Source organism: Leptinotarsa decemlineata, unplaced genomic scaffold (assembly GCF_025532065.1).
Source record: "Leptinotarsa decemlineata unplaced genomic scaffold, Ldec_3_MD MMD2_tig00000505_RagTag_RagTag, whole genome shotgun sequence".
Taxonomy (NCBI): Eukaryota; Metazoa; Arthropoda; class Insecta; order Coleoptera; family Chrysomelidae; genus Leptinotarsa; species Leptinotarsa decemlineata.
Window position 1 is genome coordinate 20,284,196 of NW_027412549.1, and position 14,357 is coordinate 20,298,552.

The 14,357-nt window shown below is 35.0% G+C and overlaps 2 protein-coding genes across 4 annotated transcripts in view; both read left to right on the top strand.

Annotated features, from left to right (window-relative positions):
* Positions 1-9,922, top strand: part of LOC111512557 (retinol-binding protein pinta) — a 36,397-nt gene extending 26,475 nt beyond the window's left edge. The window contains exons 4-7 of the mRNA XM_023168698.2: positions 2,190-2,436; positions 4,794-4,904; positions 8,455-8,557; positions 9,643-9,922. Of these exons, the coding sequence (XP_023024466.1) occupies positions 2,190-2,436; positions 4,794-4,904; positions 8,455-8,557; positions 9,643-9,791 (610 nt within the window). The 3' untranslated portion in view covers positions 9,792-9,922. The remainder of the gene's footprint in view (positions 1-2,189; positions 2,437-4,793; positions 4,905-8,454; positions 8,558-9,642) is intronic.
* A 1,203-nt stretch (positions 9,923-11,125) lies between these two features.
* The window catches only part of LOC111512558 (retinol-binding protein pinta), a 31,588-nt gene continuing 28,356 nt past the window's right edge, over positions 11,126-14,357 (top strand). For 2 of the 3 annotated variants that reach the window (XM_074174161.1, XM_074174162.1), the window contains exons 1-2: positions 11,126-11,256; positions 13,120-13,326. In XM_074174161.1, coding sequence (XP_074030262.1) covers positions 13,176-13,326 — 151 coding nt within the window. In that variant the 5' untranslated portion in view covers positions 11,126-11,256; positions 13,120-13,175. Of the gene's footprint in view, positions 11,257-13,119; positions 13,327-14,357 lie in introns of those variants that run through there. The other variant, XM_074174163.1, reaches the window with a different exon arrangement.

A 14,357-nucleotide genomic window follows, 5' to 3' on the forward strand; every position in this document is an offset into this window, starting at 1 on the left:
CTACCTTCCCGGAGAATTCTCATTAGGCCATTTTCGGACTAGTCTGTAGTAGTGATGTGGTGCACCATCTTGTTGAAAGGTAACATCCATTGTTAATTCATTCGGGTTTGCCAGAACTACTTCTTGAATACTCTGATGTATCTGATTTTAAAGCATATTCAAATACAGATCCCAAATTACATTTTCTGCCATAAATATTGGACCTATGATATGATCATCCAAAATATCAGCCCTTATGTTGATCTTCTCGGGAGTTTACCCTCTCGAAAAACGTGCGGATTTTAGTCTGAGCAATAACGCACATTCTGTCTATTCATTGTTCCATTTGGAATCAAACCAATACAGTTGATTTAAACAGGATTTTGGGTTATGCGGTCATACGTGATCTCACAAAAGTGTAGTCTTCTATCCGGCACATCTTCTGTTGATTTATGCAGTATTTTCAATTTAAATGAGTGAAATTTGTGTTTTTTAAGATATTTTTTCACAGTGCTCGTAGATACGCCACAATTCGTGGCTACCGTTTTCGTTGTATGTTGCGGATAATTAACAACAGCTGCCAGAACGTCGATTTGCTGTTCTTCTGAAATAGATTTTTTCCAGATTTTTTTTCCTCGTTACACAACCAGTCCTTTGAAATGTACTGACCAGTTCCATTAAGTAGTAGGATTATTTGGAAAGCGCCCATCAAATATTCTTTCTGCTTCATGGTAATTACGCCTAGCTTAAGCGTAAATTGAAATTGCTTCGGCTTTCTCTTTCAAAGGTCGGGGACTGGGCATTTGAAAATTATAAAAATGCTAAAACCTATGAAAACAGTCGAGAGTTTTGATACGATTGACGTCAATATTAGACTGACTATGAAATGAAAGGCTATTTGGAGTCTCCAGCAAAATAACTAAGGTATACAAAAACTGGAACAAAAAAATTGACTTCTCGACCAGAATCAGTAACGGAGTTAAAATTCTGCTGTTATCAATACTTGAAACAATTTATTTGTTGAATATTTGGAGCAAACTCCAAATGCTTCTTGGTTTGAAACGGCTTGACCGATTTTCACAAACACAGAGGTGTTGGATAGAAAATCGGAAGGCCTTCAAAACCAGGAGCCACGTGACGCCCCTTTTTATTCAAAAAAAGGTGATAGTTTCCTCTTTACACTGGGCCACGTAACCACAATCGATTTTATGCCAAAACGTAGTAAAATTAGTACCGTTTCATCTGAATATCATCCGACCTCGATACCTTGTTTCGTTCAAAACTTGAGGGAGGGAGGGGGTGAAGACTTTATACGTCCTCACTGTACTTTTTGGCGTGAAAATTCAGAAATATAGTTCAGCAGAAGACTAGCTTTCGTAGTTGCCTCTAAGCATACCCTGCTGCTGGATTTCATTCAGAAAAGAGCCATCCGCCTGATTGGAGACACGAACATCATTCGTATCCTTGATAGTCTGGAACATCGAAGAAAGGTTGGAGATTTGTCATTCTTTTATTGACACTTTCACGGGAGATATTCAAGTAACTTGGCTCATTCGATTCCACCAAGAGCGGTATATATCAGAAATACGCGACGGACTGTGACTGCTCATCGTTTCGAAGTTCAACTCAGTACACGTCGAACTCCACTGTTTGAGAATTCATTTAGAGAACTGCGTTCATATGAAATAATCTCCATGATAACGTTTTTCCAAATGGATTTAATCTTCAACGATTCAAATTCAACGTGAATCGCTACTTTTGCATAGACACTCTTAGAGCCCGTCAATAATTTTTCTGTAGTGCTTGTGTTTTTTGCCCCAAGTCAAAGTGTACGAGGGGACATACTCATTGAATGCTTCTGCCACCACACATGTATCATACCATATAAGAAGTGAAAAGCGATCCAAAGAGGTCCGGAGTTAGGATATCATATGGTTCAGATATGATCGCCTTCTGCGAATGATTGTGTAGCACATAGTGCTGAAGGAATTTTATCGTGCCAAGTTTCTACAGAATTCAATTTTCCTTTGTTTGAAATGTTCTTCTCCGATTTTCTCTTCCAGCTTCATGAACAATCATTACTTTCAGCATGCTCATATTACATAGCTTTTCGAATCAACCTTAATGTCTATTATTACATCATTCCCGACTGCTTCAAATCAATCTTCAAGCTTCAAAAAATTTTAAGCTACTGATTCATTTGTTTTCAGGTGCTTTATACCAATGCCAAAAGCAACAGATGAGGAATATCGAGTGATTATTTTTTGTATATTTGAAGAGAATGCTGATTTGAATATCATCAATTTTTATTCTCTCTTATACAACGTAATCGAAGTGAGAATGAAAGAGGATTACAATGTTGGTGATATTATGGTCTACGATTGCAAAAATTTGAATTTGGGACATTTAGCACAATGCACTCCTACGCAAATAAAAAACTATTCTACAATATTAGAGGTAAGAAAACATAATGACCGCTATAAAAAACGAGAAGGTTGGAACACAAAGAATATTGAATACAGTCAATTGGAGTGAAACAACTCTATCATTGAGAATACCTCAAAAACAGTAACATATTTGCTGTAGAATCCATCTCTCTGTATCTGTAGAGTAGGGAGGGTGAGTGAAAGCACATGTGACCCATTCTACATCCTCCCGAGGAGTTGTCCTAGGTCATCGTCCATTCTGTCCTTTCCAGGAAGGTGGACAGGTCACTGGGAGACATCTCCTCTATATTGGCAGGTGTAGGCAAAGACTCACCGAATACACACTCTCTTATTGACGATAACTCCGGGCACTCACATAGGTCATGCTTGACAGTATCATCTTCATGTTCACAGATCCATATTCTCCATATATTATGGAGGTTTTTTTCTTAGTTGACAGTTGCCAGTCAGAAATCTTGGTCATCGCCAGATATATCTTCAGAGTCAGCTTCCCAGGGTCACCCAGGGTGATCCTGGCAAGATTGCATCCATTGACTCCATCTCATCTCTTTAAGGATTGAGCACGGGTGTAACATTTGGCTAGTTCTGAAATTGTCAGGGTCATCAGGCCGTACTCATTACTCATGTAACCCACCCTTTAACCCACCCTTTAACCCACCTCAGATTACGTTATTATCTACCGAGGCTTTGGCTAAATCTTGGTGATACTCTAGTACTAGCCCTGAGGTTATACGTTGTCTGTTCAAGACTAATAGGGCTTGTCTGCTGTCAGTGCAGATTTTTATGTTTTTGCCAGAAATGTCTTTCCTGGTTATTTCTTTTGTGACGATTGAGATACCAGCCTGTTCTGTTTGGACCACGCTGGTATTTCTTTCCATTCTCCACTTAATCTTTAGCTTTAGTGATCTGGAGTACACTCCACATCCTGAGCCTTCTTTGGTTTTTGAGCCGTCTATATGTATGTGTATTGCATTTGTAGCATCTAACTCTATGTTCTGTTCAATTTGTATTTTTTAGGGTTTATCAAACACAAACCTGGGTTCAATTGCATCACTGCAGCAGAGGTTGCGCAGTAAGCGCTTTCCGCCATAGGTCCAGCCTCAATTGACCCATTCCTACTTCGAAGGTTACACCAGCTATGCGTAATGGTACTATGGACATTAACGCAACCTCCTCAACGTACAGGTCCAGAGGGGTTAGACCCGCAATTAATTTCACTGCCGCGGTTGGTGTTGTTGTCGTGGCTCATGTGATGTTTAAACACGCCAGTCGCTGGTATAATTTTTGGATGGCCGTTACTTGTAGAACTTTCGGTCCCCATGCAATGGCTCCGTATGTTAACTTAGAATTTATTATTGCAGTGTAGATCCAGGTGACCACACGGAGTGAAAGACGCCATGCGCGTTCCACTGTCCTCCGACATTGCTCATAAGTCACATATGCTCTTTTTGGTCTACTCTGTAGATGAGAGTTCCATGTTAGCTTCCTGTCGAGGATAGGTATTTCACTTCTTCAGAGAAGTGAAATACCTAGAAGATTTCGGGAGATTTTTAAGCCTGATAAACTTCATATCCTGGTGAAAAGGACCATCTCAGTCTTCTTGGGATTGATCGACAGTGAGTGTTCCTTACACCATGTTTCTATTAATTTGAGCCCATCCTGCGCTCTATCGCACAGTGTGTTCACGAATTTGCTAGTCTGCAAGATAACTTTGTCATCAGCGTATGCAATTGTGTAGAATCCATTTTTGTCGAGGTGATGAATCAGGGTATCCAGAACTATGTTCCAGAGAAGGGGTAATAAGACCCTTCCCAATGGACATCCACTCATTACCAGTCCTTTCATTGTGATATCTTCTACATGTATAGATGTAGATTTCAGTTATATAGTGCAATATGCCCAAATTTGAGTAAATAATAAAATGAAACAAGAAGAATGAAATCTCAATATTTATCTCGGGAAGTTCATTTGTGTGTGTTGGATTCTATAGAGATTGCTCTAGTAACACTCTGCTCCGCACTCCATATATATATGACATATATGACAATGTGGTTCGCATTTTAAGTACGCAATTTACTAATTGTCAATTCCTTTCTATACTATACCTCATTCCTATAGAGTTGCCAACTCAATATATCTGTTAATGGTTCCTATAGTTTCTTATAATGATATAGTCGTTTATATATAATTGCCTATAATAATAATTTTGAACTCTTCCGTTCTGTTATGGGTCGTCGTGCTCATCATCTGATCAGAGTCCTATCTGTTAGGTTAATTGAGAATAATATTTCATTCTTCCTTCAATTGAAAGTTACCCACTACGGAATTATAAGTTCGTATAAGTTTTCATTAAAATATTGTTTTCAGAAAGCATTCAACAACAATATCAAACAGATACATCTACTCAATTATCCATCGTTTGCTGAACCCGTTATAAATCTAGCAAGAAGACTTTTAAATCCTAAGATCGCACAAAGGGTAAGTGAGTCACGAGAAATTATTACGATTGATATCGAATTGAGAATATGGTAATTCATATGAGCCCTCTTTGAAAGTTTGAATGGACTTGTTTAATACTATTGGAAATGATACTGGTTTGCTTATAGACTGATCGAGCCTAATCGATAACAAGATCTCTTAATATTTGCAGAAACAAAAAACAAGTCGACGAGCTGGAGTTCAAATTGACCGCGTTTCTGTTGACCAATAAAATTGATCGTGTCTACAGCGGTGTTGCCAAGTGTATTGTTTTCTAAAATCCAATCTTTCGATTTTGTGTACTGATTTTGGATATAGGAGTTATTTCCAACCATGGTTTTCGTGTACATTTTATTTCATGTGGAGAATGTTTTCATTAATTTAAACGTTAACGGGTTCATTTACACTCGTATTATTAAATATTTAAAAAATAACATTTTCATTGCGTTTTGTGTCATTTGGATCCCATGTGATTCAGAAACTGTTCATATGCTCCGTGAAGTTTACGATTTGGCAATGTTAATTATTTGTTTTGTTTCTATTGGTCAATCGAACAAGAAGCGGGATTAGGCCCGTGACGTCACAGGCCTAGGAAATCCGATTTTTAATAAATAATTTCGCGAAAACAACGGTATTTAGAGCGCTGAAACAAAATGCAAGGAATTTCAATTCGAAATTACTATCAAATGAACTGAAAAACCAAAAATCATGAAACAAACTCATTATTGCTTGTTCACAGGAGGCTGTTCTAGTTCAATAAATTGATGGATGTAGCCGTTACTACGTGGTGGGAAATCATAATGAAGAAAAGAGAACTGAAACTTTCTATGTTTTTTACCACTTTTATTTGTAAGTTACGTTACTGCAGTTTCGTTCTATAAGGACATTTTCGAACTTATACATTATAATTATACACATAAGTTTCATAGGACGAAACTGCAGTAACGTTAGTTACATTAAAACTTATAATGTATGAGTTTGAAGATGTCCTTATAGAACGAAACTGCAGTAACGTTAGTTACAAATGAAAGTGGTAAAAAACATAGAAAGTTTCAATTTTCTTTTCTTCATTGTTCTAGTTTACATTGAAACAACACAACACGCGAACCGAAAATACCCGGCAGATAGTATCTGACTGAACTCTATTTCCCGATTTATTTCCAATGAAATATTTTTCAATTTCCAACCAAAGGACAATTAACTCAAAGTTTCTTTGAATGCAGGGAGTAAGTGGAAACTTATATGTACATTTCGCTCTGATGTTCATACCATTAACTTCAGACGAAAAAGTTTGCTTACTCCCCCAAATGTTTCACATATAATTTTACAGACGTTCATTCCCCTATCACATCACCAAATGTATGGGTGAAATACCACCAGAGTTTAATTTTTCAAATTCTATTATTTTTTCTCACTCTCCATCTTCAGTTCGATCTGAGAATTATTAATTAGTTCGATTTGAGAATTATTAATTCACCACTTATAATGTTTTGAAAAATATATGTACCTATGTTTCCTTGACTAATCTTTCATCTTCAATTTCAATTGAGATTCATTAATTTGGTGATGGCAATGTTCATATTCCTCATAACATAGGTACATTTGAAAGTATTCAATGTTTTTTTTGTCTTTATTGTGATTTGTCATTTAGTAGTCTGTTTTGTTGCAAAATATGATGGGCGACTGCTGATTTTTCAGGTCTTCCATATTTTAAGTGTGCTATGTGTTCCTTATATCTTACTTCAATAGATCTTTTTGTCTGTCCATAATATTTTGCATCGCAGTCCTTACATTCAATTTCGTAAATTCTAGACTTTTCCGAATTTTCGACTTTGTCTTTTGGACTTTTGGACCCCTCGAGAAACCGTTAGTGGTTGCTATTTCCTGTATTGTACGTCTGGGTTGAATTTTTTAGTGCATCGTCTTTTGACTTTCCCCCTAACACATGATAGGTTCACAAAAAAAAGACGTACAATACAGGAAATAGCAAACCCTAACGGTTATTGCAACCACTAGGGGTATTGTTTAAAAAACAATACCCCTCGAGAAACCGTTAGTGGTCTGTTTTTTCGTTAACCAGCTGTCGCACCCCTACGAACGACAACCCTCTGAATTCGAAACTTGTGCGAGCTAAGGTTTAACGAGGTCTTACCTTTTAACGTGTGATTCCTAACACGGGTTGGACTATTGCAAGTGGAGATCGATCGTTCAGACTAGGGCTTGAACCACCGACCCACACGGCAGTGAATTCGAGTGAGTGAACAATGCACCCACGCCGAACCGCTTGGCTACCGACCGACATAATAAGGAAAAAGAAGTTTAGGTTAGGAATGAACGAAATCTTGACTTTCAGAAAGGACAAAAACCAAGATAAATACATCTCAGTTCCATAGCAACAATATACGAGGAACTTTGGAAATATTTTCAAGGAACTAGGTATGAAGGTGGTTTTTAAAACAAGTCATACACTACAGAGCCTTTTGGGAAACCCAAAAGACAAAGTCGAGAATTTGGAAAAGTCTGGAATTTACGAAATTGAATGTAAGGACTGCGATGCAAAATATTATGGACAGACAAGAAGATCTATTGAAGTAAGATATAAGGAACACATAGCACACTTAAAATATGGAAGACCTGAAAAATCAGCAGTGGCCCATCATATTTTGCAACAAAACCATTCCATAGACTTCAGTTCATTAAGATTAGCTAGACAAGTTAACAACAACAGGCAACTAGATACCTATGAGAATGTAGAAATAAGCAAACACAATAATATCATGAATAACGATGACGGACCTATACCAAAGAGCATACTATATAGCTTGTTAAAATAAAATAATGTTGTTGGGTTTATTGATTACTACATAAGGACACATTGCAAAAATGAATTCGGATAGGCAATATTGTGAAATTAATTTTTATAAAGCTGAAAATTGTTTTATATAAACATATATTGTGAAATAATAGATAAGGCAAAATTGTAAAAATAATTTAGGTTGGCATACCTGTATGGTTGGTACGCCTGGATGGTTTACCTGTATGGGTTACCTTTATAGCATAAATAGGGTTAGCTAGTATCAGTTTCTAGTTTTAATATTTTCCCTTTGAAGGTGATCACTTGGTGATCGAAACACATGTCGAGAAAATAACGAGTTGGTGTTGGGAAAAACTCCAACAATATTCATTACTACACCAAAGGTTCCAAACAGTGCATCATAGGATCATTGTTATTATTTCAATTATTTTGCCAATCGATGCTGATTAGCGAAAATATAGAGACACTGTTCACTTAAAGGGCACCTGAATCAAAATTTACCGACGAATCGATATGAAATTCTCAAACGAATACTTTTGAAACTGACGGCATATGAACCGCTCTCACGAATTAAATTTTGAGGGTGGCATGAAATAATATTATGTTTTACATTACGAGTTTTTAAGTTTCTCAAATGGGTTATGTTCTCGATTCGTTAACAATTGTCTACACTCAAAAATGATACCTGAAAATAATTCATTCTGAAACATATAATGATACAGTTTTTTTTTTCAGTTCTTTTTCCATAAATCAACTGATACTATACAGGACTATGTTTCAAAAGATATCTTGCCTAAGGATTATGGTGGCACTGGTCTCACATTGAGAGAATATAATGGTGAATTTTTTGATCACATTACCATTCAAATGGATAGTTTGATAGTTGATAGTTTGATAGTTGATTTGATTTCGTTAGTGTCGAATGATTTTTGAACTTTTTCAGCAGCACATCAACTAGGAACTTCTGAAAATGAAAAAAATCATTCATCCAATTGAAAAGTTATACTAAATAGATGAAAAGTGATTGAGGATTTGCAACACTATTTGATAAATATTTTTCATATGATGATGTTCTTGTGCATTCATGTACAAGACAATGTTGATATGACATTTCTCATCCTTAGCAAATTTGGCTTATTCTATAACTCTTTATTAGTGCTTGTGTGAAACTTATGACGAAAATACTTTTCCCACAATAGAAAGATAGCACTTACTTACGAAGAGTGTTTCCCTAACCATGTGAGCATCATTAGGAGAAGATAAAACTCTTATATACATCATCACCTCTGGTAATGAGGGTCTTGAAAGGATTCCTAGTATTAGGTTTGTGATTTTATCATGATTTCTAATTATTATATTGATGACTACTCGTCATGCTATCCAATATTAAACTGGTTCATACTTGTAATTAGTATTGCTGTTTATTGAGCATTTATACATTTTTCAATATCTAAACATTCAAAGGTGGTCTTAACCATTCAAAACATTCCACATTTACTCTGTAGTCATTCTATAAACCATGTCGAGCAGTACTGAATTTATCAGGTCTACGAAATCGAATATGTGGAACATGTTCTTCCAAACAGTTTATCATAGTCGTCTCAGTTTGACCAACATCCTTTCAATCGTAAACCTTGCAGCCTATTTCGTGAATATCAGTCTTTTTTTCACGTCATTGAGTCTCTTGGATTGCCCAGTACTTGAACAATTTTGAAGGCCTTTTTCAAATTTGATTTCTAGGAAATTGAAAAGAAGTCCATCGATGTCAAGTTTGTTTTATTTTGGGGAGTCAGGAAATCCCGTTCACATTCACAAAATTTCCATCCAAAATTCATCTATTCATAACATTTTTGCGATAAATTCGAAATAAATATCAATTTGAATTTCCAGTTGAGTTTATTCTCATAAATTTACTTTTTTCAGAAATCTGGAGGCAAAAATTCACAGATTACAAAGAAAGGTTTGATATTCTGAACACACTGCGCGTGAATGAAGAGCTCAGACCCTCTCCTCTGATAAATGACGAAGTTTTAGGATACTACGGACATTTCAAGAAAGTTGCTATAGATTGAACATATATGAGCTGGGAGATGGAGCATATTCATTTGGTTTCTTTTTTTTTGTCGTTGGAAATAATTTGAACATTCGAATTGTTTTTCTGATGATGAACTTAAATAAAAACGTACATATCATGAATTCTGAATAGCACATATTTTTATTCATGCCTATGATTTTCAACCTCAGAATATACGTGCCAAATTTCGCAACACTGGCTAATCGCGCTAATCTGTCAAACCGGTGTTCAACAATTCATACATTTATTTTTCGAAACACCAATCGTTAACGATTAGATTATAATTCAGACATAACTTCGGTCAGTTACAAGTCCAAGTAATTGATATTGTCAACTTATTCAAACGCAAAAAATTCAAAATGAGTACTATTTTGAATTATAAGATGGAATTGGCCGAAATTTGACGAAAATCCATATATAACGTATTTGAAAAACACTTTTTTGTGAGATTTTCACTAAACAATTTCACAAAAACGCATTACATGTATCGCCATACAATGGCTACTTCGTGCGTGTCTTTACAGTGAAGATACATTTCTCCGAAATAATTTTTTTGAAACTCAAAATTACGAATCGAATCTCAAAATTTCGGCTTGAAATTGAAAATTTCAAACGTCAATCTTTAAATTTCGACCTTAAACTCTGAATTTGGATTTCAATTTTGAAATTTCGTACTTGAACTAGAAATTCCAACTTCAATTTCAAAAATTTCGACTTGAAACTGAAAATTTCGACTTCAATCTCAAAGTTACGACTTCCAACTTCGAATTAGAACTCCAATTTCGAAATTTTGTCTTTAAACTGAAAATTCCGACTTTAATCTCGAAAATTTCGAATTCAAACTGTGAAATTTGACTTCAATCTCAAAATTTCGACTTCTATCTTAAAATTTCGACTTGAAAGTAAAAATTCAAACTCTATTTGGAACTTCAATCACTAAATTTCGACTCTGAATTCGACTCCAGTTTCGAAACCCTGACTTTAAACTGGAAATATCGACTTTATTCTTGAAATTTCGACTTGATTCACAAAATTACGACATTTAACTCTGAATTTGAACTTCAGTCTGAAAAGTTCGTCTTTGAATTCAGAATTTCGACTTGAAACCCGAATAATCGACTTTAATCTCAAAATCACGACTTTCATCTCCAAATTTGGACTTCTATAATAATGATAAACTATAAATTTCGACTTCAATTTCAAAATTTCGACTCGAAATTAGAAATTCCGTCTGCGCTTCCTTAGATTGTTCACAGATTACTAAAAATAAATTGGGAGTTATTCTAAATTTTTCTATGAAAATTGATTTGTCCTCGATACTACTCTTCGTGTTACCACCAAACTGAGTTTGTTAATGAGATGCAGATCGTGAAAATAAATATTGATGTGAAACAAGTTATGAATTTGATCGCTACAGTCGTTAAAGTGAATTTCTTTCGACCGGTTCTTTATAGCAGAGGCAGGTAAGTATCATCTTTGTTACAATTATTGCAACATTCATATTGATAAAGATGAAGAATTGAAATTGATGAAGTTGTTTAGAACAATAACAAAAGTGATTTTGTGTTATATTCATTTCTGTAGTTCCGAAATAATTTTATCATGATTTAAATAAACTTCTTTATATTCAAGTAATGTAGATGAATTTGAATTTTTATATACTCATTAATAGTTCAGCATCAGAAATGTCTTTTGTAATTATAAGTATACTACAATATATTCAATAAATTGATGGACACAGCCATTAGTCACTACGTGATAGGAGATATACACGAAACATGGGAATTAAAACATTTTATGTTTTTATACCACTTTCATTTGTAATTAGTTGCAGTTCGTCCTACAAGAATATTTTCAAACGAATTCAATAAACTGAAATAATTAGCAATATACAACTCATATACCTATACTATCGGAAATGAGAGACGGTGATTTGGTCAATTAGTGAGTTACTTCCGCAATGCTTATGTATAATTGATTGGAATCCTTGGAAATTTTCGATTCGGAAAATAACAAGACCTTCGTCTAGGCAATTTCTAGGCCCAATTTTGAGAATCCAAATCCATTACGAATGATTGAACTACTGAATAACAAAAAATGACCTTGGTGTGAATAAATATTCATATGTTTGAAAATAGTTGTCCCGGATGGACTTTCAATTCAGATTGTATATGAAGAAACATCGGTGGATGTTTCGGTGGATCGGAAGTAGAAGACCAAAAAGGTATTTTTGAAAAAAAACCACAATTTTATTCGTGATCATTCGTTCACCATTCAAACAATGCGTTACTTGCTATGTTTACATCAGTAAATTTTTGTTTTGTAGACACCCGGCGATTTTGAAAAAATGTTTGCGTGTACTTACGTATTTTGATGCGTAGATTACGAATCCGAAAAAAAAAGCGGCGCTCTCCCTTATTTACAATGTTACGGCCCTTCAAAGTTCTGAAAAGGGCAACTTTTCAGCCTTCTTTTTCACAAAATAAACTATTTAAAAACACAAGCATTCATTCACTAGGTCACCTTTATACCTTATTTCTCCTTCTTTGATACTTTTCACTTCAATAATCAACATTTTTCCAATAAAAATGTTAAAAAATGTACGGAGCTGCTTTTTGGTTACATATCTCTTTATTTCACGTTTTAACGTTAATGGCATGGTTGGTACGACTGATGCAGTCCATATTCCTAAAGTAATTCAAATGTTTCTCACCTTCATTCTTTAGATCGTAAATTGGTTTTTGGTGGTGTATTACAAATTTGAAATAGTAGGCAACGGCAAATACCAAACGCTTTTTTCTGAAATGTTACTAGTAACTAATGTAAAAATAGGATAATGTCACCAGGAGAAGCATTCGTTTTCATATTAAGTTTTTTCTAAGAAAAATGTTCATTATTGAAGTGAAAAGTATCAAAGAAGGAGGAATAAGGTGTAAAGGTGACGTAGTGAATGAATGCTTATATTTTTAAATAGTTTATTTTGTGAAAAAGAAGGTTGAAAAGTTGCTCTTTTCAGAACTTTGAAGGGCCGTAACTTTGTAAATAAGAGAGAGCGCCGCTTTTTTCTTTTGGATTCGTAATCAACGCATCAAAATACGTAAGAACACGCAAACATTCTTTCAAAATCGCCGGGTGTCCACAAAACGAACATTTACCTTCACATCAATATCCTACGAATATCAAATTGATTAGATCCTATTACATGTCTTTTACATCAAAGTCACACGACTCTGTGACAACTAATTCGCCTAATGATTGTAAAGACCGTTTATGAAAAGTAGTTGTTATACGAAAGCTCATGTTTCCCTCTTTATGGACATTTTCAGCAAATATCGTTGTAAATTTCAACTCCTTATCGACTTGATGACGAGTTGTATTCAGTATGGAGGAAAAGAAGGAATATTTTGAAAATATATCTCGAATACTAGATCGAGCTTTGAAGGTGAACAATAAAACTGAGGAGGATTTGAAGGAAAATATTATGATAGTGAAAAAATGGGTGAAAACACAACCACACTTACCGGAAATGCCAGGTGAGTAGAACTAAACTTTGAATAAAAATTATATTATAGCTATAAGATTGATCTCGTAATAAACTAATGTAATAAAATAATTTAAATTAATGTGATTATCGAAATTCGATAAAATACAGTCAAAAACTGATGTGTAAAGCAAAACGTAATGAAATGTAGAGTCGAAAAATAACTATCAAACTTAACGAAGGAGGTGTTCAAAATGTTCACGGTGAACATCTTGGCAACATCCTAATCTCAAATGGAATTGTCTTTTAACATTATTTAAAATATCAGGCGTGACCGACCTAATCACAATCATTATTCGTTCTTTTAAGTCATTCAAATCTGAAGGTTAAGTTTTGTACACATTGCTCTTCATATATCTCTATAAAAAGAAATCTAATGATGAAAGATCAGGTGATCGCGCTGGCCATTCAATCGATCCTCGCCCTCTATTCACCTATTGAGAAATGTTGTATCGAGGTATTGCCGGACATCAACTTGATAATGTGGTGGTGCTCCATCCTGCTGAAACCATATCGTATCCATTGGAACTTGAGGGTTTCCTGGATCAGGATATGAATTTGCTAAACTTGAAATGACATCATTTTGAAGTAGTGCCAAATAATTATCGCCTCAATAAAAAAGGGACCAATGATATGGTTTCCTACAATCCCTTCCCAAACATTAACGTTTTGAGGGTATTGCTTGTGTTCTCTCATCCAGTGAGAATTTTCCGTTGACCAATAGAGGCAATTTTGCCGATAAGTATGACCGTTTTGAGAGACACAGTACACTCATCAGAAACCTTAATGTCTTCTAATTGGATGATATTGTTATCCATCATGAGCTTCTAAGTAGGTATTATTGTATAGGAATCTGCGTTTTATTTCCTCTTAATGTGTTGAATATCGATGAATGGTTTATATTGAATGTAGTGGATGCCTATCTACTACTAGATGTATGTGTGTTTTCCTCAAACTGCCCCACATGACGAAGCTGGCGAAACTGCTTCTATATTCTGCTTATGGTTCTTTGAGATATGGGCG